Here is a 27,571-nt window from a genome sequence, read left to right on the forward strand (position 1 = left end):
TACCACCATTCAGGGCCCCAAACAGTCCTTCCAGGTGAGGCAACACTTCACCTGTGAGTCAACTGGGGTGATATACTGCGTCCGGTGCTCCCGATGGGGCCTTTTATATATTGGCGAGACCCGACGCAGACTGGGAGACCGCTTTGCTGAACATCTATGCTCTGTCCGCCAGAGAAAGCAGGATCTCCCAGTGGCCACACATTTTAATTCCACATCCCATTCCCATTCTGACATGTCTATCCACGGCTTCCTCTACTGTAAAGATGAAGCCACACTCAGGTTGGAGGAACAACACCTTATATTCCGTCTGGGTAGCCTCCAACCTGATGGCATGAACATTGACTCCTCTAACTTCCGCTAAGGCCCCACCTCCCCCTCGTACCCCATCTGTTACTTATTTTTATGCACACATTCTTTCTCTCACTCTCCTTTTTCTCCCTCTGTCCCTCTGAATATACCCCTTGCCCATCCTCTGGGTTCCCCCCCCCCTTGTCTTTCTTCCCGGACCTCCTGTCCCATGATCCTCTCGTATCCCCTTTTGCCTATCACCTGTCCAGCTCTTGGCTCTATCCCTCCCCCTCCTGTCTTCTCCTATCATTTTGGATCTCCCCCTCCCCCTCCAACTTTCAAATCCCTTACTCACTCTTCCTTCAGTTAGTCCTGACGAAGGGTCTCGGCCTGAAACGTCGACTGCACCCCTTCCTACAGATGCTGCCTGGCCTGCTGCGTTCACCAGCAACTTTGATGTGTGTCACCATTCACTGATGCCAGATCAGACCTTGGCTTTAAATTTACATTCCTACTAGTTTCCATAACTCAACTCATCCAAAACTCTCTCTGAACCTTGAACGTATTCAATGGCTCCACCTCCATTGTTTTAGGAGTTACAAAGATTCACCAGCGTCCTTTAGAGGAACTGCCACCTCAACTACATCTTAAATGGGCAACCCCTTATTTTGAAACTATGCTCCTCAGTTCCAGATTCCCCCATGTTAAGTGAGAAAACAAACACACTTCAAGTTGCACAGAGGGAAAAAATCTCTGTGATAGAGTGGTGACCAAAGTTTTGGTGTTTGGGAAATAGATGATACTTCATCATAGTTAATCTGCCTGCAAGAGTGTAAACAGAGGAAACTGAGTGAAGTTTTGGAAAAAAGAAAGAAAAACATGCCACAAATGTGACCATAAAGCAGCTGGAGGAACTCTGAAATTAATAAATAAAGATGAAAATCCTCAGCTAGCATCAATGGAGAGAGAAAATCTGAGTTAATCTTAAATGTGGATAATCTTAACCCTGAGTTGGCTGCTTATAACATAGTCATAGTCATACTTTATTGATCCCAGGGGGAAATTGGTTTACATAATTTACAGTTGCACCATAAATAATAAATAGTAATAGAACCATAAATAGTTAAATAGTAATATGTAAATTATGCCAGTAAATTATGAAATAAGTCCAGGACCAGTCTATCGGCACAGGGTGTCAGACCCTCCAAGGGAGGAGTTGTAAAGTTTGATGGCCACAGGCAGGAATGACTTCCTATGACGCTCTGTGCTGCATCTTGGAGGAATGAGTCTCTGGCTGAATGTACTCCTGTGCTCACCCAGTACATTATGTAGTGGATGGGAGACATTGACCAGGATGGCATGCAACTTAGACAGCATCCTCTTTTCAGACACTGCCGTGAGAGAGTCCAGTTCCATCCCTACAACATCACTGGCCTTTCGAATAAGTTTGTTGATTCTGTTGGTGTCTGCCACCCTCAGCCTGCTGCCCCAGCACACAACAGCAAACATGATCACACTGGCCACCACAGACTCATAGAACATCCTCAGCATCGTCCGGCAGATGTTAAAGGACCTCAGTCTCCTCAGGAAATAGAGACAGCTCTGACCTTTCTTGTAGACAGCCTCAGTGTTCTTTGACCAGTCCAGTTTATTGTCAATTCGTATCCTCAGGTATTTGTAATCCTCCACCATGTCCACACTGACCCCCTGGATGAAAACAGGGGTCACCAGTACCTTAGCTCTCCTCAGGTCTACCACCAGCTCCTTAGTCTTTTTCACATTAAGTTGCAGATAATTCTGCTCACACCATGTGACAAAGTTTCCTACAGTAGCCCTGTACTCGACTAGGAAAGAGTACCGCAGGAAGTAGCAAGAGTAGGCAGGGTATTTAACTTATTTTTTCCTGCAATGAACCTAAAATTTTTGGTATCCATAATATTTAAATCTATCAATCACCATCTTTAATGTACTAAGTGAATGAACGTTTACAGCCCTCTTAGAAAATTCCAAGATTCACTACCCTCAGGATAAATATATTTCTTCTCCTTTCGGTTCCCAAAGTGTGACCTCGTAATTTGATACCATGACTACCGGCCTAACAGATACTGAAAGGCCTAGATAGTATGGACATGAAAAGGATATTTCCGATAGTGTGAGAGTCTAGGACCAGAGGGCACGGCCTCCTGGTATGAAATTGGTGGGCTGACAGACCTGTTTTCGGACAGTATCTCTCCATCAATCAATAACTATATACTTACTTAGGAAACAAACCTGTTCCACATACATTTTTCAGATGCAGTTTCAGCAGAGCCCCTTATGTAATTGGAGCAAGATGTTGCCACCTTTGTACTCAAATCCTCTTTGCCTACTCATGAATATACAAATTAGAATCAGGCCTTGCGAGCTTGCCTTGCGACTCAAAGTTGGTCTGACTGTAACCGTAACTCTCCCATCCATTTACTGTACTTGGCTTATCAATATTGAGCCAAATTTAGTCACGTTTAATAAGGTGTAAATAATTTTATAAGACCATGAGACATAGGAGCAGAATTAGGCAATTTGGTCCAACAAGTCTGCTCTGCCATTCAATCATTCCTATGAAAGGTGGGGGAGTAGCATTGCTTGTTAGGGAAAATATTACAGCAGTGCTCAGGCAGGACAGATTAGAGGGCTTGTCTACTGAGTCCTTATGGGTGGAGCTGAGAAACAGGAAAGGTATGGCCACATTAGTGGGATTGTATTACAGACCACCCCATAGTCAACGAGACTTGGAAGAGCAAATCTGCAGAGAGATAGCAGGCAACTGCAGGAAACATAAAGCTGTGGTGGTAGGGGATTTTAATTTTCCATACATTGATTGGGACTCCCATACTTTTAGGGGTCTAGATGGTTTAGAGTTTGTAAAATGTGTTCAGGAAAGTTTTCTAAATCAATATATAGAGGGACCAACTAGAGGGGATGCAATATTGGATTTCCTGTTAGGAAATGAATTAGGGCAAGTGACAGAAGTCTGTGTAGGGGAGCACTTTGGTTCCAGTGATCATAACACCATTAGTTTCAATTTGATCACGGACAAGGATAGACCTGGTCCTAGGGCTGAGGTTCTGAACTGGAAGAAGGCCAAATTTGAAGAAATGAGAAAGGATCTAAAAAGCGTGGATTGGGACAGGTTGTTCTCTGGCAAAGATGTGATTGGTAGGTGGGAAGCCTTCAAAGGGGAAATTTTGAGAGTGCAGGGTTTGTATGTTCCTGTCAGGATTAAAGGCAAATTGAATAGGAATAAGGAACCTTGGTTCTCAAGGGATATTGCAACGCTGATAAAGAAGAAGAGGGAGTTGTATGAAATGTATAGGAAACAGGGGGTAAATCAGGTGCTTGAGGAGTATAAGAAGTGCAAGAAAATACTTAAGAAAGAAATCAGGAGGGCTAAAAGAAGACATGAGGTTGCCTTGGCAGTCAAAGTGAAGGATAATCCAAAGAGCTTTTACAAGTATATTAAGAGCAAAAGGATTGTAAGGCATAAAATTGGTCCTCTTGAAGATCAGAGTGGTCGGCTTTGTGCGGAACCAAAAGAAATGGGGGAGATCTTAAATAGGTTTTTTGCGTCTGTATTTACTAAGGAAGCTGGCATGAAATCTATGGAATTGAGGGAATCAAGTAGTGAGATCATGGAAACTGTACAGATTTAAAAGGAGGAGGTGCTTGCTGTCTTGAGGAAAATTAAAGTGGATAAATCCCTGGGACCTGACAGAGTGTTCCCTCAGACCTTGAAGGAGACTAGTGTTGAAGTTGCAGGGGCCCTGGCAGAAATATTTAAAATGTCGCTGTCTACGGGTGAAGTGCCGGAGGATTGGAGAGTGGCTCATGTTGTTCCGTTGTTTAAAAAAGGATCGAAAAGTAATTCGGGAAATTATAGGCCGGTGAGTTTAACGTCAGCAGTAGGTAAGTTATTGGAGGGAGTACTAAGAGACAGAATCTACAAGCATTTGGATAGACGGGCTTATTAGGGAGAGTCAACATGGCTTTGTGCGTGGTAGGTCATGTTTGACCAATCTGTTGGAGTTTTTCGAGGAGGTTACCAGGAAAGTGGATGAAGGGAAGGCAGTGGATATTGTCTACATGGACTTCAGTAAGGCCTTTGACAAGGTCCCGCATGGGAGGTTAGTTAGGAAAATTCAGTCACTAGGTATACATGGAGAGGTGGTAAATTGGATTAGACATTGGCTCGATGGAAGAAGCCAGAGAGTGGTGGTAGAGAATGGCTTCTCTGAGTGGAGGCCTGTGACTAGTGGTGTGCCACAGGGATCAGTGCTGGGTCCATTGTTATTTGTCATCTATATCAATGATCTGGATGATAATGTGGTAAATTGGATCAGCAAGTTTGCTGATGATACAAAGATTGGAGGTGTAGTAGACAGTGAGGAAGGTTTTCAGGGCCTGCAGAGGAACTTGGACCAGCTGGAAAAATGGGCTGAAAAATGGCAGATGGAGTTTAATACTGACAAGTGTGAGGTATTGCACATTGGAAGGACAAACCAACGTAGAACATTCAGGGTTAATGGTAAGGCACTGAGGAGTGCAGTGGAACAGAGGGATCTGGGAATACAGATACAAAATTCCCTAAAAGTGTCGTCACAGGTAGATAGGGTCGTAAAGAGAGCTTTTGGTACATTGGCCTTTATTAATCAAAGTATTGAGTATAAGAGCTGGAATGTTATGATGAGGTTGTATAAGGCATTCGTGAGGCCGAATCTGGAGTATTGTGTTCAGTTTTGGTCACCAAATTACAGGAAGGATATAAATAAGGTTGAAAGAGTGCAGAGAAGGTTTACAAGGATGTTGCCGGGACTTGAGAAACTCAGTTACAGAGAAAGGTTGAATAGGTTAGGACTTTATTCCCTGGAGCGTAGAAGAATGCGGGGAGATTTGATAGCGGTATATAAAATTATGATGGGTATAGATAGAGTGAATGCAAGCAGGCTTTTTCCACTGAGGCAAGGGGAGAAAAAAAACCAGAGGACATGGGTTAAGGGTGAGGGGGGAAAAGTTTAAAGGGAACATTAGGGGGGGCTTCTTCACACAGAGACTGGTGGGAGTATGGAATGAGCTGCCAGACGAGGTGGTAAATGCGGGTTCTTTTTTAACATTTAAGAATAAATTGGACAGATACATGGATGGGAGGTGTATGGAAGGATATGTTCCGTGTGCAGGTCAGTGGGACTAGGCAGAAAATGGTTTGGCACAGCCAAGAAGGGCCAAAGGGCCTGTTTCTGTGCTGTAGTTTCTATGGTTTCAATGGTTTTATTTCTTTTTCTTTTTTTCCACTTCACAGCCTTCTCCCCGTAACCTTTGATGCCATGGCCAGTCAAGAGCCTATCAATCTCTGCCTTAAATATACTCAACAGCCTGGCCTCCACAGCTGCCAGTGGTAACAAATTCCACAGATTAACCACTCTCTAGCTAAAGCAATTTCTCTGAATCTGTTTTAAGTGGATTCCCCTCTATCCTGAGGCTGTGCACTTGTGTCCTTGACTCCCCCACCATGGGAAATATCCTTTCCGCATCTACTCTGCTAAGGCCTTTCAACATTCGAGAAGTTTCAATGAGATCTGCCCCACCCCATATCCTTCTAAATTCCACCAAGTACAGGCCCAGAGCCATCAAACATTCCTCATATGATAACCATTTGATTCCCAGAATCATCCTCGTGATCCTCCTCTGAACCTCCAATGCCAGCACATTTACTTCTTCTACTAAAGTGCATGATCATGCATTTTCCAACATTGTATTTCATTTGCCACTTTCTTGCCCACTCTCCTAATCTGTCTGTCTTTCTGAAGCCTTCCTGTTTCCTCAACACTACCTGCCACTCCACCAAACTTTGTATCATCTGCAAACTTGGCAACAAAGCCATCTATTCTACCATCTAAATCATTGATCTACAACATAAAAAGAAGCAGTTTCAACACCAACCCCCGCAGAACACCGCTAGTCACTGGCAGTCACAGAAAAGGACCCTTTCATTCCTGCTCGCTGTCTCCTACAAAACAGCCAATGCACTAAACATGTCAGTAACTTTCCTGTGAAACCATGGGCTCTTAACTGCATATGCAACCTCACGTGTGGCACCTTGTCAAAGCCCTTCTGAAAATCCAAATATACAACATCCACTGCATCCCCTTTATCTGTCCTACTTGTAATCTCCTCAAAGAATCCTAACAGCTTTGTCAGGCAAGATCTTCCCTTATAGAAACTATGCTGACTTTGTCCTATCTTGTCCTGTGTCACCAACTACTCCATAACTTCATCCTTCACAAATAACTCCAACATATTCCCAACCACTGAGGTCAGGCTAACTGGTCTATAATTTCCTTTCGCTGCCTTCCTTCTTTCTTAAAGAGTGGAGTGATATTTGCAATTTTCCAGTTCTCTGGAACCATTCCAGAATCCAGTGATTATTGAAAAATCATTACTAATGGGTCCATAATCTCTACTGATACCTCTTTCAGAACCCTAGGGTGCAGTTCATCTAGTCCAGCTGACTTATGTATCTTTAAGTCTTTCAGTTTTTTGAGCACTTTCTCTCTTGTAATAGTAACTGCATTCATATCCTTCAACACCTGGCACTCCTGCTCCCTGACACTCATGGACCTCTGGCATACTGCTAGTGTCTTCCACAGTGAAGATGGATGCAAAAAAACTCATTTAGTTTATCTGCCATCCCCTTGACCGCCCCCTCCCGTTATTATTTTTCCAGCCTCATTTTCTTGTGGCCCTATATCCACTCTCACCTCTCTTTTATTTTTTACATATTTCCATACTTCCAAAAACCTTTTACTATCTACTTTGATCTTGTTTGCTAGCTTGCTTTCATATTACATCTTTTCCCTCCTAATGATTCTCTTAGTTGCTTTCTGTAGGTATTTAAAAGCTTCCCAAACCTCTATCTTCCTGCTAATTTTTGCTTTGTTGTATGACATCTCTTTTGGTTTTACATTGGCTTGGCTTTCCTCGTCAGCCATGGTTGTACTATTTTGCCATCTGAGTATTTCTTTGTTTTTGGAATACATCTATTCTGCACCTTCCTCATTTTCCCCAGAAACTCATGCCATTGCTGCTCTGTTGTCATCCCTGCCAGCATCTCCCTCCAATTTACTTTGGCCAACTCCTCTCTTATACCACTGTAATTTCCTTTATTCCACTGAAATACTGCTACATCAGACTTTACTTTCTCCCTATTAAATTTCAAGTTGAATTAAATCATATTATGATCACTGTCACCTAAGGGTTCTTTATCTTAAGCTCCCTAAATGCCTCTAGTTTATTACATAACACCCAATGCAGTATAGCTGATCCCCTACTATGTCCATCAATAAACTGCCCTAAAAAGCCATCTCAAAGGCATTCAACAAACTCCCTTTCTTGAGATCCATTACCAACCTGATTTTCCTAATCGACCTGCATGTTAAAATCTCCTATGACTATCATAGCATTGGTCTTTTGACACGACTTCTCTATTTCTGTTATAACCTGTGGTCCACATCCCAGCTACTGCTGGGAGGCCTGTATAAAATTGACACCAAGGTCCCTTTACCCTTGCACTTTCTTAAATCAACCCAAAAGGATTTAACATCTTCCTATCCGATGTTACATCTTTGTACTGATTTGATGCTATTCTTTACCAGCAGAGCCAAGGCACCCTCTCTGCCTACGTTCCTATCCCTCTGATACGACGTGTAAACTTGGACATTCAGTTCCCAACTACAACCATCCTTCAGCCACGATTCAGTGGTGGCCATAACATCATATCTGACAATTTGTAGAAGTGCAACAAGATCATCCACCTTATTTCTTGTGCTCCCTGCATTGAGATATAACACTTTGAGTATTGTATTTACTACCCTTTTTGATTCTGCATCCCTAATGCACTGGCTGCAATTTTGTCCCATCAACTGCCTGCCTTTCCTGACTGACTGTTAGTGCAGACTATTATCTAAATGGGGAGAAAATCCAAACATCAGAGGTGCAAAGGGACTTAGGAGTCCTCGTGCAAGACTCCCAGAAGGTTAATTCACAGGTTGAGTCTGTGGTAAAGAACGCAAATGCAATGTTGGCATTTATGTAATGGGGAATAGAATATAAAAACAAGGAGATAATGCTGAGCTTTACAAGACACAAGTCAGACCACACTTGGAGTACTGTCAACACTTTTGGGCGCCATATCTCAGAAAGGATGTGTTGTCATTGGAGAGAATCCAGAGGAAGTTCACAAGGATAATTCCAGGAATGAAGGAGTTAATGTATGAGGAGCGTTTGGCAGCTTTGGGCCTGTACTCATTGGAATTTAGAAGAATGCGTGGGGATCTCATTGAAACTTACTGAATGTTGAAAAGACTAGATAAGATGGATGTGGAGAGGATGTTTCCTATGGTGGAGGTATCCGGAACTAGAGGGCACAGCCTTGAAATTGAAGGGTGACATTTTAGAACAGAAGTATGGAGGAAATTTTTTAGCCAAAGAGCAGTGAATCTGTGGAATGCTCTGCCACAGAGTGCAGTTGAGGCCAAGTCCGTGGGTATATTTAAAGCGCAAGTTGATAGATTGCTGATTGGTTGGAGCATTAAGGGATATGGTGGGACGGCAGGTGTATGGGGTTGAATGGGATCCAGGATCAGCCATGATAAAACAGCGGAGTGGATTTGATGGGCTGAATGGGTATATGTTATGGTCTTATTAAACTAATTGGAAAAAGTGTTAAACAACATTAAACTGAAAGGAAAACAGTTAAGTCATAAATGAGTAGAGGTCTTAATGGTGATGAGTGAACAGAACAAGAGCTAATAAAAAAATTAACCAAAATGAAATAAGAAACTAACAAAAAATTTTCAAAATCAACATAGAAATTCTATTTTGAAAAAGAGGGTAGTCAGGAGTAACATACAATCTTTAAAACTGTCATTGACAATGTTGCAAATTAAAATTAGGCTACAGTTGACATGTTAAGTTTATTCCAGTATTTTCAGTGTGATAGAGTTCACCAATATGAACTAGTTAATAAGCTTACTAATAATAATATTACACAATAAAAGAAAATAGAATGCAGTGAAGAGTGACACAGGTCCAAGAAGTAGACAGCTCTTACCTCAGCATTTAAAATGAACAGTTGAGAATGAGTTTTTAAAATAAACATGATTGGTGCCCTAACTATAAACTTCCACTAGTTTCTCAGTTCCGAAATTGGTCCTTTAGATGTAGAAAATAGTGTATGCCACTTAGCTATTTCAGAAAGAGGAACCAGGAAATTATAGATCAATTAGCCTAACATCTGTTGTTAAGAAATTACTAAAACTTATAATTAAGGAAAGAGTGACTGAACAAGTTGAAAATTTTCAATTAAGAGCCCTATTGAGTATATTCTGTTTGTTACCAACTGGTGGGAAGGATATAGAGGAACATATTTACTCAGCAATATAAGAACTATAGAGGAGTGACATTTTCCATCCATTGAGGAAGCAGCATTGTTGAATATGGTTCTGGGATCTAACAGGGGGAACATTTGGGAACAATGGATTTAAATAAGCTGCAGAAAAGCAACACTGAATTAAAAGAAAATCTTTATTGGAGGTGTGCCAATTTCAGTAGACAGAAAATAATTTTGGGAAAAGTAAATTGAAATCTAACAAGGGGGAAACAGAAGATAGATAATGTTATGTTTTGTAACTCCAAAACTAATTGAAAGGAAAACACAGGAGGCTGGTATAAACTCCATTTTTACTTTAGTGAGACAAGCACTTATTTTTATCTGTCCAACATGCTCTTTGTATAGTAGGTGTCCTACTTTGTTGTATTTTCTTGTATTGGTCTGATGTATGTGAACACCTGCCACAACAGTAACCCAATTTATTTAGCCATGTAGGCCTCCATCTAGTCACTGCAATTTTGTTCATGCTCACTTTTATTCTAGACTGGAATTCAATTACACTTCTGGCTGCTGTTTCCATTGATATAGCAATTTCAAGTTCTCTTTTAAATGTGAGTTTCATTTCAGTTAGGAGCTGTTTTTGAATGCTTTCTTGTAGGTTCACACAAACTAACTGATCTTTCAGTGCATCATTAAACCCATCTCTGAATTGGCAATGCTCGGACAATCTCTTCAATTCAGCTCAAATGGACTCCCTTGCCTTTTGATTCCACCTAAGAAACCTAAAGCTTTCTGCAGTCAACAATAGTTTTGATTTTAAATACTCCTACATTACATTCATGATATCAGCAAAGCTCATTTTGGCTGGCTTGGTTGGAGCAGTCAAACTTCGAAGCAAGCTGTATGCTCTTCCACCAATTGCACTCAGCAAAATTGGCACTTGTTTCTCATTGGCTATTCTATCTACTTTAAAATACTGTTCAATTCACCCAGTATACATTACCCAATGTGAAATCAAATGAGCCTATCTTTCTGATGTAGCAGCTATTTCTGCTTTTTAAAAAAAAATTGTGATTATTATCACCTGGTACTCAGTTTATGAGCCCATGAATTTGCGCATTTTCTGCCTTTCTTCTTAACTCAACTATCTCTCTCCCCTTCAGAGGAAAAAATGTGCTGCAATTTTTTAAAAACTCAACTGTTTTTCTCCTCCTGTGAAGAAACCAAGCTGCATTTTTAAAAAAAACTTGAATGTCTTGATACTCTTCAACAGGTAGTATGTATGCTTCTTACTTTACAAGGCATGCCCTATCACCTGGTGGTGTAAAGATGTATGCCATTCACATACTTTTACATAGAACATATAACCCATAATGAATTATGTAAACAACAAAGAATGCTTAATTAAACAATATATTTACAATATTACTCAAATATTACTGAAATATTAAATACACAATAGATAACATCAGGGAATTGAGTATAATGGCAACTGGCACAAAATTGAGGCTGAAAATAAGTCAAAATAGTGGGCTATGTGGGCATGAGGTGTTAGATTGATCTTGGGGTAGGTTAAATGGTTGGAACAACATGGTGGGTTGAAGGGCCTGTACTGTGTTATACAGTTCTATATCATATTTAATGATGCACAGTCTTGAAGGCCCAAGTGGCCTGCCTTTCAGCAAAATACATACTTCTGTCTCAATGCCGTGTATTGCCCCAACTAATTTGGGGAGGAGGTCTTGACTGAATCATCAAACCTGGCTACATCCCTATCCCAATGCCTCCTTTAAACATTTCACCTTTTTACCAATATCCTTAAAACCTTCATTCTTAAAATCCCACCCCAAATACAATTTTTTAAAAAAAGCTTTCATCAAAATACTTTCATGAATTTCCTCCCTCGGTATCGGAACTGAGTTCTCCATCTCTGACGTTCTCAGCCCCAATACTCCCATATTCTCTGAAAGATTTGCTACATATTAATTCCCAACCCATACACTTGGATTGGCTTTGCCCTTGACCAGAACCTAGACCATGCTATTCATCTGGCCTTTTCATTCTGTTTGTTTAAATCACACTGAGGTCTATGTTTGATCAACTCCTCCAATTACCCTCCACCCATATCCTTAATCCCCCTCCCAAACTTTAGTCTCATAGGGACTCCTAACTCACCCAGTAAATGTCACAAATAGAGGGTCATCCTCCCCTTTATCTGTTACATTTCCTGGGAACGTTGCAGACAAAGGGCTTGAAGAATTGTTGAGGAGGCCATCTATCCCACAATCTCTTTAACCCACTACCACCAGGAATGAGGTACAGGAGCATCAGGACTAGACTGCCAGACTGGGTAACAGCCTCTTCCCTCAGGCTGTTAGGCTAATGAATATCCTGCTACCACAGAGGTCTGGTCATTAGGGCAGCAAGCTGTTTACTGTACTGGACTACATGCATTTTGAATTGTATTTTATTAGCTTATTTCTGGGTTTTGTGCTGTGTGTGCTATATGTTTTGTGGCTGCACCATAATCCGGATGAACATTGTTCCATTTGGTCTATATTTGTACAATCAGATGAGAATAAACTTGAACCTGTACTTGAATTAATTCCTCACCTATAACCTATTTTGGCACAGGCCTAACTGCAAAATAGATTTACCAAATTTACTAGACTCTAAGGGCTAATTTTTAAGGAGAAATCAGGGAAATTTAATTCATATTCTTAAAAACCTTGATTTTAAGGGGAATGGCCACAGCGAAGCTCTGCTCTAACTGCCTATTTATATTTCCATTTCTCCTAACAATCATCCAGCTACTTGCCTCCTGCAACTTCAGGGTGACTACTTCCCTGTAACTCTGATTATTTGCTCACTCTCCCTACTGTATGTATTTGCACATTTGCCCAAGTTATCTTCTTTTGCACATTGTTTGTCAGTCTTTATTTGTGTGTAGGTTTTCCAATGATACTATTGTACTTCTTTGTTCCACTGTGAATGCCTGCAAGAAGATGAATTTCAGGCGAGTATATGGTGACATAGCTGGCTGGTGGCATAGTGGCATCAGCGCCAGACTTCGGAGCAAAGACTCCCGAGTTCGAATCCAGCGGGGTCCCTTGCATGCTTTCCATCCGTGCTGGCTTGAGCATTGAGCTAGCAACTCGGCCTCATAAAAATAAGAAAGCCTGCTAAAAAACGCTGTCTTGACGGCGTCCCGATGACTCCACTTGGAGTAAAGGGCTTTCTTCTTCTTCTTATATGGTGACATTTTATTTTGAACTTTGAACATTTGAGATTAGCATTCTGTCATGCTGATTAATTTTCTCTCCTGAGCTTTAGACAATAGATATCGTATTAGCCAAGTTTAAGTTATTCCACCCTCCTTTCACCACTAAATCTCCTAGCCTAGAAAGCACGTTAAAAAAATCTCTCATATACAACCTCTAAATTCAGCAATCGGCCACATGGATAAATTCATTGACAAGTGTTGATGAACTGAACATGTTACCAACTACGTACTTTTAACACCTGCCAATGTAGATTGGGAGGGTTGTCAGGGAGCTGTTACATTAAGTTATAACACTGAACACTTAATTAAATATATATAAAAAATGACACAGATCAGGCATAATTTACAAGTATCAGCTTACCAAAAAAATATATAACCTTGGGGTTGAATGAAATAGATCATTCATTCAGACTTGTGGATTTCATGGATGAAGGCCAGGTCACTGCATCCAAGAACATACTTTCCATTTAGAACATTCAAACTTGTTCAAGTAAAACCCCTGTACTTCACTTATGCAGTCAGCACTAAAGCTTTAACGTTCCTGAATTCTTCTTGTATAGGGATTCCCAAGCTGGAGGCCTAAGATTACAAGAAACCTTGCTACTGTGGCAACTTTATCCTACTTCGTCTTGTATTTATCTACATATTCTGAACATACTGTTTTCCTACGTGTACAAAGTGCATAAAATAAGGATCCTTGTTCAGCCATTGCACTTGCTTACACAGTGTTTCCTTCAATTTACAACTGCATTTTTTGCACTAGATTCTCACTCATCTTGTATTCATATCAAAATTTAAATAACTGGATGATTACATTTATTTTAACACAAACTCTAACTTTTGGGTAACTGTAGAACTTAAGTATATGTATAGAATTAAATATCCTTTCCATCATGGAACTCATTTACTTCCTTAGTTGGAACTCTAGGTTTGATTATTCTATGGCTGGAGGAGAAGATGGCGGTGCGACACAGCGCACGCGGCCTCTCCGGTGAAATGATATCATATTTGTTAAATGGGGGCCATGCACAATTCTGATTTGATGGAGACAGATGTGAGAAGTACGGAGGAACATCTGGAGAAACTTCTGAAATGCCCGGTTCGCTGCTGCTGCTACTGTACGATCGAGAATCTCCGGAGGGTAGGCCCCAAATCTTCGGCTTTGCCTGTTGCTGGTGGCAGGAGCTGGAGCACCATCTCGGCAGAGATGGTGCTTGGTGTCGGAGGGCTGGTCGGAGGCTCAAAGTTTTTGGACGACTCAGAGTCGGACTGTAGTCGGGGGCTTCCAGGATGCTGCTTCGGCATGTTGGCGGCGCTGCAAGGCTCAGGACAGGAAGAGTTTTCTTCCTTCTCCTGTCTGCGTGAGATCATGGGACTTTCAAGAGACTTTGAACTTTTTTTACCGTGCCCATGGCCTGTTCTTCTTCAAGTTACGGTATTGCTTGCACTGTCGTAACTATATGTTATAATTATGTGGTTTTTGTCAGTTTTTCAGTCTTGGTCTGTCTTGTGTTTCTGTGATATCACACCGTAGGAACATTGTATCATTTCTTAATGCATGCATTACTAGATGACAATAAAAGAGGACTGTGTGTCCTCATAATCTAAAGCCATCTCTTTTCCCTTCCTCTGCCCGCCATTAACTGAACTCACATACAACTCTATGTATGATCTGCATTGCGTTCAGTGTACTCAGCCTTTTCAAGATCAAGATTCAAGATTGTTTAACATCATTTCCAGTATACGCGTAAAGGAAGACAAAGTAATTGCTACTCCAGATCTGATACAGCACAAAAAATGCAAAACACAATAATAATAAAAATATATAAATATAAATACATAAGAAAGCCTACTGTATATACATAGATTGATTGTAAAGTGTGTGCATAAAGTGATGCTAGGCACAGGAGCATCTGTACATAAGATGACCCTGAAAGGAAATTATGAAGTAGTGTTGATGGGGGGCGGAGGTGCAGTTGGGAGGGCTAGTGGGTGGAGGTGTTGATCAGCCTTAGAGAAATAACTGTTTTTGAATCTGGTGGTCCTGGCATGGATGCTACATATCTCTTCCCTGAGGGGAGTGGGACAAACAGTCCATGAGCAGGGTGGGAAGGATCCTTCATGATGTTACTAGTCTTTTTTCCCTCCAGGAGTTTAATTAGTTTTTCACCCCCAGTAAATGAAGTTCATTACTCTTGTTTCTGCATCCTTCCACTGTCACCTTAGCTGTCTCTACTCAAATCTTTGTGATTCCCACAACTGAAGATTTTGATTCTTTGACTCGCGTCTCTTTTCTACTTCCTTCTTTCCTACCATCAGCAGCTATTCCCCTAAGCAGTCAAATCCCATTTTTCTGGATCTCCTTTCCTAAACATTCTGCTTTACTGCTTTCAATAAGTGTACAAGTCTATGCCTTTCATTAAGCTTTAATCACTTCCCTCAACATCTCCATCTCTGACTCAATTGACGCCTGCATTCCTTATATCCATCTGTGGTATGCGTTTAATTTGAAGACATTTATATAAACGCAAGCTGTTGTTGTATGACATCCCAAGTATTAAGCTGTGACAGTTCCCCAAGAAAAGTGCATCACAACTGCTAATTGCAAATAGCAAACCTGAAAATATAGAAGCCACAAAATCAATGATTGAGAGACAAGTTTCAGAAACACACCAATAAAACATTATACTTTGCAATGCCTCTAAGCAATCAGTATTCTGTGGAAAACCATTCAATACTTGAAAAATAAATGACTTGACATGTCAGTAAACAAACCAGAAGATCACTGCAGTGTTTCCTTCAATATGAAATGGTCAGACTGGCTGCTAGATTCAGAGGTAGTTATATACCGTAACTATTTCCCCAATGGTAATTAAATTCAAAACACCCCCAGATTCATTTGTGATGCACACAGATTCACCCATTAAGAGGATTCACAGCATCACGTCAATCTTTGGTGACCCAAGTCACAATGTCTGCAGAGGGACCTGTCAGAAACAATATTTCTTTAATGTGGATCTCATTTCCAGAATAGACAACAAAGAATCTGAATCTAGGGCACAGACAAAAAGCACTTGCACATTTTAAAATATAAATGAGAAAGTTGTTAATTAGTAAGAAATACATTTTAAATAATAAAAGTACATCAAAGCAAACTTTGAAATGATGCAAGCAGCCTTATTCAGGAATGTGCCTTTACTGCCTAATATTGTCAACATAACGCAAGTGTAAATAGAGAAAGCAATAATAGGACCCTTGTGATCCAAGCTAATATATCCTCATTTACATTTCTCTAAATTTTCATTTCAATGATTGATGACACTAAGGAGATGCTGTCCACACAAATCATCAAGCTATTTGATATCAGTGGTGGTACATAACTTCATTCATCAACCAAAGCAAGAGCTAATAAAACTTGCAGCAAAATCAAGATAAAAAGCTTTGGGAAATTCCCCTTGGATATCTCAGAAGCAATCAAATTAATTACTGATATCAACTATCAATCATTCATTCACTCACTGTAAATAGAAGGTGCTGGGGAAGTTTCTTAAAGTGCTTCTTGCCGAACAACCCAACAATCTTTGTTTACTTAACACTAGACTAAGGCTTTATAAGGCATGATTCCACCGTACCCTGAGAACTGCGAGCAACTTTGAGCCCCTTATCTAGGAAAGGATGTGCTGGCATTGGAGAGGGTCCAGAGGAGTTCATGAGAATGATCCCTAAAATGAAAGGGTTAATACATGAGAAGCGTCTGATGGTTCTGGACCTGTACCTGCTGGAGTTTAGATGAATGAGGGGGGGAAGAATCTCATTAAAATCTATCAAATATTGAAAGGCCTAGATATAGTGGATGTTTCCTGTAGTGAGGAAGTCACTACATGACTGTATCGCTACCCACAGCCCCAATCTGCTAAACAGATTTGCCAACGACACTACATTGATTGGCCTTATCTCAAACAATAACGAGGTGGCCTACAGGGAAGAAGTCATCTCTCTGACACAGTGGTGTCAAGAAAACAACCTCTCCCTCAGTGTTGCAAAAACAAAGGAGCTGGTTGAGGATTATAGGAGTTAATAGAGATGGGCAAACCCCTACTGACATCAATGGATCTGGGGTTGAGAGGGTACACAGCTTCAAGTTTCTCGGCATCCATGTCACCGAGGACCTCAGGTGGTCTGTACACATCAGCTGTGTGGTGAAAAAGGCACAATAGCACCTCTTTCGCCTCAGATGGTTGAGGAAGTTTGGTATGGGCCCCCAAGTCCTAAGAGCTTTCTACAAGGGCACAATTGAGAGCATCCTGACTGGCTCTATCACTGCCTGGTATGGGAACTGTACCTCCCTTAATCACAGGACTCTGCAGAGAGTGGTGCGGACAACCCAGCGCATCTGTAGTTGTGAACTTCCCTTGATTCAGGACATTTACAAGGGCAGGTGTGTAAAAAGGGCCCGTAGGATCATCAGGGACCCAAGTCATCCTAACCACAATCTATTCCAGCTGCTACCATCTGGTACTGTAGCATAAAAGCCAGGACCAACAGGCTCCGGGACAACTTCTTCCACCAGGCCATCAGACTGACGAACCCACGCTGATTTGAGTGTACTCTATATTACATTGACTTTTGCCCTATGGCTCATACAGTCCATGCAAAACTATTATTCTGCCCTGTCCCATCGACCTGCATCTGGATCATAGTCCCCTATACCTGTCCTAAACACGTACAAGCTTCTCTTAAATCTCATACCTGAAACAATGACACTAATATTTGTAATAGGTAAGCTAATCAATATATTGCAAAAGCAGTTAAAAACAGGAAACAGAAGGTTGTGGAATGATGCAGATATTGCTATTAGCATTTGCAATTTTTGACTGATTGTAATTAACATGAACACTGGTAATATTTATGACTCAAACACAAAAATGGGGTGATGAGAAAAATAATGCAATCTATTGAGCAAAACCTGTCTCTTCCAATGAAGTGTATATTCTTTCACTGAAAATATTTGAAGCTAGAAACTATATGTTGGTCCAAAGAAAATTTGTTAAATCAACAATTTTCCCAAAATAAATTAATTACTGCAAATTATCTCGACATTTTAGACTGAATCTTATTTTAGTATTAAAAGACTATAAGGCACCAAATCTTTTCCAGAATATGCATCCAAACTTACCACATAACAGAAACCCATAATAAATTTAGCAGATGGCATTGAAAGCATTCATCTTACCTCAAGCCTCTGTACTATTTCCCTGATGTCATCTGCACAGTTTTCCATGGCAGACAGCAGGATGCATTCTCCTCTTTCATAAAAGATCTTTATAGTCATTAATCCAGAGGTCCAGCCAATTACATCCCTGCATGAGCAATTAAACACTACATTTTTGGAGTCTTGCTCTACAAGCACAATGAATTCATTGGAGATTCCAAGAAGACATTCAATATCACTAGATTGGCCAAAGTCCCGAGCAATAACATTCCACACAATAGCTCCAAAGCTGTACAGCTGCGCATCCTTCCGGGGCTTTGTCTTCTCTTTCTTCTTTGCCCCAAGTGTAATGAAGCTGAATTTCACAGAAGAGTCAACTGTAGCTGTAGTTACAAAGTTTTCTGCCAGATCCTTCAAATACTCCTGCCTTGTTCTGGTGGCCATTGCCCGGAACTTCTCTGATTTGTGTGCTGCATTTTCTGCGTTGATAACTTTGGCAAGTAGGAAGTCCCTGAACACTGCTGATTTGGGAAAGGTGACTCCTTTGGGAATGGGTGGGCCAAATGGTGGTACATCTTTAGACCTGGAGACAGCCACACTGTGTGTGGTTAAACAGACAATGCATCAGATTTGTAATCACAGTTTCAAAATACAGGAAGTACATTTTGATTTTATCAAGGAAAACATGAGTAGAGAAAATACATACAACTGGTATGATACCAAGTCTATATAAATCCAAGTTTCAATGCTAAGAATATCAGGGGGTAAACATTTTGTAAATTAATCTGTTTGTTCTGGAATGCTGGTCTCCACATTCCACAAGTTCCAAGCAAAATTAATTAGATTTGGATCAGCTAAGACTTTCTAATTGCTAGTGACAAGAAGATCTTGAAACTATCATACATGGCTAAACAAATTCTGAAAGTAGCATTAATTGATCCATTTGACGCATATACTGATCCTTTACTTTTACTTTTATTAATGTGGCCAAGTGGTTAGGACATTCGACTAGCGATTTGAAGGTTGTGAGTTCGAGCCCCAGCCGAGGGAACGTGTTGTATCCTTGAGCAAGGCACTTAATCACACAGTGCTCCACGACGACACTGGTGCCAAGCTGTATGGGTCCTAATGCCCTTCCCTTGGACAACATTGGTGTCATGGAGAGGGGAGACTTGCAGCATGGGCAACTGCTGGTCTTCCATACACCCTTGCCCAGGCCTGCGCCCTGGAGAGTGAAGACTTTCCAGGCGCAGATCCATGGTCTCGCAAGACTAACGGATGCCTCAGACTTTTATTAATACATTCATAGCTTCTCATGTGTTTTTCTTCCCCTTCTTTAGTTAACAGCTGGAGATTTCATGCCATATTTTAGTGCATCTACTTAGCCCTTTCCCTCAAAGCAGTTGAAAAGTAATCAATTGTTCTTCAATTTCATTTTCCTTCATCATTACTCATTCAACAGTGGGTAAAGCTTTTCTCTTAGCTGTACTATAAGTGAATGGATAATATTGAATAACATGGTTACTATCAAGTAATTGATTGTGGACCAAGAAGGGCAAGTGAAGGGAACACACAGCAGTCCTCATTGAGGGATCAGAAGTGGACAGAGTGAGCAGTTTCATGTTCCTGGGTGTCAGCATCTCAGAGGATCTATCCTGGGCCCAAAAAATGATGCAATTACAAAGAATCAGCAACTATATTTCATCTGGGATTTGAGGAGAATTGGGATATAACCAAAAGCACTAGCAAATGTCTACAGATGTATCGTGGACGCTTTTAAAAGTTGCTAAAGGTGCATCTGTTAAATACTGACTTGAAGGGGGTGAATATTTATGCAATTAATTATGTGGTTTATATTTGTAATTAATATCACTTTGTAGAGATCTGTTTTCACTCTGACACAAAAGTTTTTTTCTTTTGACCAGTGTCAAAAAAGTCAAATTAAATCAATTAATTCAATGTTGTAAAACAATAAAACATGGAGGGGGCGGAACACTTTTTATAGGCATTGTACTTCTTATTGTAATTTATAGCTTTTATTATGTATTGCAAAACAAAAAATTTCATGACATACACTGGTGATGTTAAACCTGATTCCAATTTGCTTCATCAGTATTGTAATTCAAATTTGAACATACAAGAAGAAATCTCATAATGATTCTGTGCACTTGGAGACATGCACTTCACTGATCTAGCAGAATCCTTGATTAGCATTTTCTGTGAAAATTGTGATTATCACTGAAAGACTGGCACATCTGATAACTAATTTTATGAACCACTTCTCACCTTTAATATTATTAATATTCTATATGCTGTGACATTATTTTGATTTTCTGGATTAATGCGTAGGCCCACAGGGCTCTGGCCTGTGACCCTGCTAATTAGGGACTCATTAGGAAAGAGCAGCTTTAGCTGAGAAGTGCTGAAGAGGAACCTCTTTTTGGTTTTTGGGTCCAATTCTCCTACTTGTACTTCTCATTGATCCTCAGGTTCAATCCTGTCTCCACTTCCTCTTAATAATCTCACCAGTGAAACGGTTAACATCTGAGCAGTTCTTGATGGCTCTGTATCTGTAATTGCTTGGGTTTAGAAGAACAAGAAGAGATCTCATTGAAATCTACCAAATGCTGGAAGGTCTGGATAGAGTGGATGTGGAGAAAACAATTCCAATAGTGGGAGAGCCTAAGACCAGAATATAAGGACATCCCTTTAGAACAGAGTTGAGGAGGAATTTCTTCAGCTAGAGGGTAATGAGTCTATGTATGACTAAAACAGAGGTCGGTAAGTTTTGATTAGTAAAGGCGGGATCAAAGGTTACAAGGAGAATGGTGTTGAGTGGGAAATGAATCAGCATGATCGAAAGGCAGAACAGAGTTGATGGGCTGAATAGCCTAATTCTGCTCTATGTCTCATGATGTCATTGAGGATTCAAGTCTTTGATCCCTACCTATAACAAATGGTGTCAGGATTCAGTCTCCATGCCTGCCCACTTGTATTTGTTAATTTCATTTTCTTCCTATTGGCCCTATTCGGGGATAATACAGAAAGGATGACTGGATCATGGCTCCACACCTATGACACACTCAGTCAGCAGGAGAGGCTCCAAACCTCCATCCACGCGAGTGTAACTCCATTCACAATCAAGATGTGATTTTCAAGACTGCACACAGAGAAGCAAACTTAATGACTTGCTTCAAAGAGGTAATATACAAAAGGAAAGCATTTTGAAAGTAAGAATGGAAAAGAATCCATTAAAGTAAAATTAAGTTGGCATCATTTGCTCTCGAGCCTGACAACTTGACCCTTTGAGGTGCTGGTTGGAGGGTGCCACTATTTCACAAACATACAGGGTTGCATGGATTACTTCTGCCTGGCCAAACTTTGCGCCAGGTTTGAAATCTTGAACTTCACAAGTATCCTTTTCTGCAGGTAACAGTGAATCTCACCTTCAACATCTGTTTTTCATAATGTAAAACTTGTGCCGCACTGCCCACAACAGCACAAACCTTCCTGAATTTAAACAGAAGAGGACTGAAAGGTGCCCACCCAATCTCCACCCTTATCCTAGTGCAGAGGTCAACATCCAAACATGTACACATGTATTGAGGTCAACCTCTGTGATTGGAGTAATCTTTGTTCTGGAACGTATGGAACATAGGTTTAACAGTTTACCGTTTATTTATCATGTTAGTTCGTTCCACTCCATCAGAACTTTTTTGAAAATTAGATACAATACTGCAACAATAGAAAAATTCTCAGCCTATGACGCCAGTATGCTTTGAAATGAGGTATTTTGTGAAGCTCTCAGAACTTCTATGCTAATACAAAGGATCCAGATAAATTTCTGAGGAATTTTTCATGTCATTGGAGTATTGTGTGCAGTTCTGATCACCTACCTACAGGAGAGATAATCAGTAAGACTGAAAGAGCACAGAAAAAAATTTTTCAAGATTGTAGCCAGGACTTGAGGATCTGAGTTACAGGAAAAAGGTTGAGGGTTAGAACTTCATTTCTCAGAGCCTAGAAGAATGAGGGGAGATTTGATACAGGTATACAAAATTATGAGAAGTAAAGATAGGGGAAATGTAATCAGGCTTTTTTCAACTGAGGTTGGATGAATTTAGAACTGAACTCATGTGTTAAAGTTGGAAGGTGAAATATTTAAGGGAAACATGGCAGGGAACTTCTACACTTAGAGAATGGTGAAAGTGTGTATTGAACCTCCAGTGGAAGTAATGGTTCGATTTCAACATTTAAGAGAAGCTTGGATAAATACATGGATGGGAAGGGTATAGATTACTATGGTCCAATTACAGCTCTATAGCTGTATCTCTCGAATGATGAAATTAAAGATTTTGCAAGTTCAGAAAGATCTTGCAGTGTGGTTGATGCTGCACTTTGTGCTTGCCCGGTGTTGCTGCATGAAGATTATGTCTCTAGATTGGAACCTATTTACACCGCAATTCAGCAGACAGCCATTGGGACACAATGAGAACAATCCTCTCCCTGTGGTAGACAGCCACTCTCAGGTTAGAGGAGAAACACTTCATATTCTACCTAAGCAGCCTCCAACCTGATGGCATGAACTTCAATTTCTCTTTCCTGTAATAATTTTCACCCTCCCCCTTACCTGTTCATCTATTCCCCACACTGGCCTCTTATCTCTTCTCCTCATGTGCCTGTCACCTCCCCCCGGTGCCCCTTCTCCTTCACTTTCTCCCATATAACACTCTCCTCTCCTATCAGATTCCTTCTTTTCCTGAACAATGCAGATATGTAGTACACAAAATAAGGTAGATGATCTTGTAGCGCAGTTAGAAGTTGGCAGGAATGATGTTGTGGACACCACTAAATCGTGGCTGAAAGAAGATCAGGAGATGTTGGGAGCTTAACAACCAAGGATGCACATTGTATTGAAAGGACAGTCAGGAAGGCAGAGGGGTCAGCGTGGCTCTTTTGGTAAGAAATGAAATTAAATCCTTAGAGAGAGGTGACATAGGATTGGGAGATGTAGTATCCTTGTGGATAGAGTAAAGAAATTGCAACTGAGGGGAATTATATGAAGACCTATAAACAGTAGTCAGGATCAGGAGTACAAACCACTTAGGGAGATAGAAATCACATGTCAAAAGGCAATGTTACAATAGCCATAGGAGGTTTCAATATGCAGATACATTAGGAAAATCAGATTGGTGCTGGATGCCAAGAGAGAGTATTTATACAATGTTCACAAGATAGCTTTTTAGAGCAGTTTGTGGTTGAAACTAATAGGGGAAAAGCTATTCTGAATTGGATGATAGATAATAAACCGGATTTGACTAGTGAGTTTAAGGTAAAGAAACTTTTGTGAGGCAGTGATCATAATATATTAGAATTCACCCTGCTATTTGAGAAGGAGAAGCTAAAGTCAGATATATCAGTATTACAGTGGAGTAAAGGGCATTATAGAGGCATGAGAGAGGAGATGACCAAAGTTGATTGGAAGGGATCACTGGTAGGAATAATGACAGAAATGCAATGGCTGGAGTTTCTGGGAGCAATTCAAAATGTGCAGGATAGGTACATCCCAAAGAAGAAGTAATATTCTAAAGGAAAGATGGCATAACCGTGGATGAAAAGGGAAGTGAAAGACAACATAAAAGCAAAAGAGAGGGCATATAATAGAGCAAGCATTAGTGGGAATTGGAGGATAGGTAAATTTTTAAAAAACAACAGAAGACAACTAAAAAAGTCCGAAGGAGGAAATAGATAAAATATGAAGGTAAGCGAGCCAATAATATCAAAGAGGATATCAAAAGATTTTTCAGATATACAAAGAATAAAATAGAAGTGGGAGTAGATATCGGACCACTGGAAAATGATGCTGGAGAGGTCGTAATGGGGAACAAGGAAATGGAGGATGAACTGAATAAGTATTTCGCATCAGTCTAAACTGGAAGACACTTGTAGTATGCTGGAAGTTCAAAAGTGTAAGGGGGCAGTTGCTATTACTAGGGAGAAGGTTGCCTGGGAAACTGAAAGGTCTAAAGCTCGGTAAATCACCTGAACCAGATAGACAACAACCCTGGGTCTGAAAGAGGTAGCTGAAGAAATTGTGGAGGCATTAGTAATGATCTTTCAAGAATCAATTGATTTTGGCATGGTTCTGGAAGACTGAAAGATTGCAAATGTCACTGCAGTCTTCAAGAAGGGAGGAAGGCAGAACAAAGGAAATTATTGGCCAGTTAGACTGACCTCAGTGGCTGGGAAAATGCTAAAGTTGATTGTAAAGGATGAGGTCTCAGGGTACTCGGAAGCACATGATTAAAAAAAAAGGCCAAAGTCAGCATTGTTTCCTTAAGGGGAAACCTTGACTGACAAATCTGTTTGAATTCTTTCAGGAAATAACAAGCAGGATAGACAAAGGAGAATTGGTGGATGTTATAAACTCAGATTTTCAGAAGGCCTTTGGCAAGGAGCCACACATAATGCTGCTTAACAAGATGGTAATACAGGAAGGATACTAGCATGGTTAGAGGATGGGTTAATTGGCATGACACAAAGAGTGGGAATAAAGGGGGCCTTTTCTGGTTGGTTGCTGATGACAGGAGTCAGTGTTGGGACCACTTTTTTTTATAGTACATGTCAATGATTTAGATGATGAAATTGATGGCTTTGTGGCGTATGATATGAAGATAAAGGAAAGGGCAGGAAACAGGGAGGCTGCAAAAGGACTTGGACAGATTAGGAGAATGGGTAAAGAAGTAGCAAATAGAATACAATGTCAGGAAGTGTACGGTCATGCACTTTGCTACAAGGAATGAAAGTGTAGACTATTTTCTAAATGGGAAGAAATTCAAAATTCTGAGGTGCAAAGGGACTTGGGAGTCCTCATGCAGGATTCCATAATGGTTAACTTGCAGGTTGAGTCAGTGGTGAGAAAGACAAATGCAATGTTAGCTTTCATTTCGAAAAGACTAGAATGTAAAGTCAAGGATGTAATGCTGGGGCTTTATAAGGCACTAGTGTGGCCTCACTCGGAGGGAGTTTTGTGAGCTTTGGGCCCCTTACCTCAGAGACATTGCAGAGGGTTCAGAGAAGGCTCACGAGAATGATTCCGGGAATGAAACTATTATCATATGAGGAGCATTTGATGGCTCTGGGCTGCTACTCGCTGGAATTTGGAAGCATGAGAGAGGAATCGCACTAAAACCTATCGAATTTTGAAAGCCCGAAATAGAATGGATGGGGAATGGATGTAGGGGAGTCTAGGACCAAAGGCCACAGTCTCAGAACAGAAGGATGAGCATTTAGAACGGAGATGAGGAGAAATTTCTTTAGCTAGAGGGTGGTGAATCCGTGGAATTTGTTACCACAGGCGGATATGGAGGCCAGGTCTTTGGGTGTCTTTAAGGCGGAGGTTGATAGCTTCTTGATTATTTAGGGCATGAAAGGTTACAGAGAGAAGGCAAGAGAATGGGGTTGAGAGGGGCACTAAACCAGTCACAGTGGAATGATGGGCTGAATGGTCTAATTCTGCTACTATGTTTTATGGTCTTCTCCAGCTCTTTGCCTTTGACAACTATCACCTCCCTGCGTCCCCCATCCCCCACCCACTGTTTCACCTATCATCATCTTGCTTGTCCTCGTTCCCCTCCCCTATCTTCTTATTCTGGCATCTTCCCCCTTCCTTTCCAGTCCTGATAAAGAGTCTCAGCCCAAAATTTCAACTGTTTATTCATTTCCATAGATGCTGCCTGACCTGCTGAGTTCCTCCAGCATTTTGTGTGTGTTGCAGCAGGAAACATCTCCATAGTTACTGCAATAGTCTTTCAATGACTCCTTCCACTTGCTTTAAATCAATGGCTTTTATTTCTGATGGAATATACTGCAGGGCACATGGTTCATGAGTAGGATATAACTCATAGAAAATTAAATTTGGCACCTTGATCAAATTGATTGTTATATATACATTTAATGCCCTATAGATTGATAAGTTGAACTTGTACGCAGCTCCCTATTGTCCTCTGCATTATCTATAGTACAATTGTGAATTTAGATTAGGCTTTATGATTCTATGCATGCAAGACCATGCTCTCTGGTAAATTCTTCATTAATCTGGGGTTCCGTTGTTTTAGACACGACAGAGCAGGAGGGATTAAAGGAGAAGTGGAGGCGTTACTAGTCAGGGAAAATATCACGTCAGTGCTCAGTCAGAACAGACTGGAGAACTCATCTAGTGTGGCATTATGGGTGCCATTGAGGAATAAGAAAGGTATGACCACGTTAATGGGGCTATATTCCAGACCATCCAACAATCTGCGGTATTTAGAGAAACAAATTTGTAAAGAGGTAGCAGACCGCTGCGAGAAATGTAGTAGTAGGTGATTTTAACTTTCCACATATTGACTCAAATTCCTATACTGTAAAAGAACTAGATGGGACAGATTTGTCAAATGTGTTCAGGAAAACTTCCTTAATCAGTACACAGAAGTCCCTATGAGAGTGTGTGATACTTGATCTGTTATTAGGGAATGAGACAGGGCAGGTGACAGAATCACCTGCAGGTGTATAGGATCACTTTACATCTAGTGATCATAATGCCATTAGTTTCAAAGTAAATATGGAAAAAGATAGGTATGGTCTCAGGGTTGAGATTCTAAACTGGAGAAAGGCCAATTTTGAAGGTTTCAGAAAGGATCTTGCTAGTGAGGATTGGTATAGGCTGTTTCTGGCAAAGGTGTACTTGGTAAGTGGGAGGCCTTCAAAAGTGAAACTTTGAGAGTACAAGGAGTGCAGGTTCCTGTCAGAATAAAGGGCAAGTGTAACAGGTTTAGGGAACCTTAGTTTTCAAGTGATATCAAGGTCTTTTTTTAAAGAAAAAAAGGAGATGCATATCAGGTATAGGCAAGAAGGAACACACAAGGTACATATGGAGTATAAGAAATGCAAGAGAACACATAAGAAAGAAATAGGAGGGTTAAAAGAAAGTATAAGGTTGCCTTAGTAGACAAGATGAAGGAGAAGACTAAGCCCCTCAGCCATTTCAATCTCCCTCCTGTAGGCTGATTCATCACCCCCTTTAATATAGCCATCAACAAACATATATGGTGTTGGAACTGTACTTAGCCACACAGTCAGAGGTGTGAGACAAAGCAGCAGTGAGGTCATGGACCTTATACATATTACAAATGAGGAGATATTTGCTGTCTTGAGGCAGGGTGGATAAATCCTCAGGGCCTCATAAGGTGTTTCCTTGGACCCTGTGGGAGGCAAGTGCAGAAATGGCAGGGGCCCTAGCAGAGGTATTCAAATCATCCTTAGTGACAGGTGAGGTACTGGAAGACTGGAGGGTAGCAAATGTTGTTCTGCTATTTCAGAAAGGCTC

At 40.7% G+C, this 27,571-nt stretch overlaps 1 protein-coding gene across 2 annotated transcripts in view; it reads right to left on the reverse strand.

Moving 5' to 3' along the window:
* The window catches only part of sipa1l2 (signal induced proliferation associated 1 like 2), a 500,895-nt gene that overhangs the window by 207,004 nt on the left and 266,320 nt on the right, over positions 1 to 27,571 (reverse strand). For both annotated transcript variants that reach the window (XM_072251068.1, XM_072251067.1), the window contains exon 9: positions 18,226 to 18,802. In XM_072251068.1, the coding sequence (XP_072107169.1) occupies positions 18,226 to 18,802 (577 nt within the window). The remainder of the gene's footprint in view (positions 1 to 18,225; positions 18,803 to 27,571) is intronic.

Source organism: Mobula birostris, chromosome 2, assembly GCF_030028105.1.
Source record: "Mobula birostris isolate sMobBir1 chromosome 2, sMobBir1.hap1, whole genome shotgun sequence".
NCBI lineage: Eukaryota > Metazoa > Chordata > Chondrichthyes > Myliobatiformes > Myliobatidae > Mobula > Mobula birostris.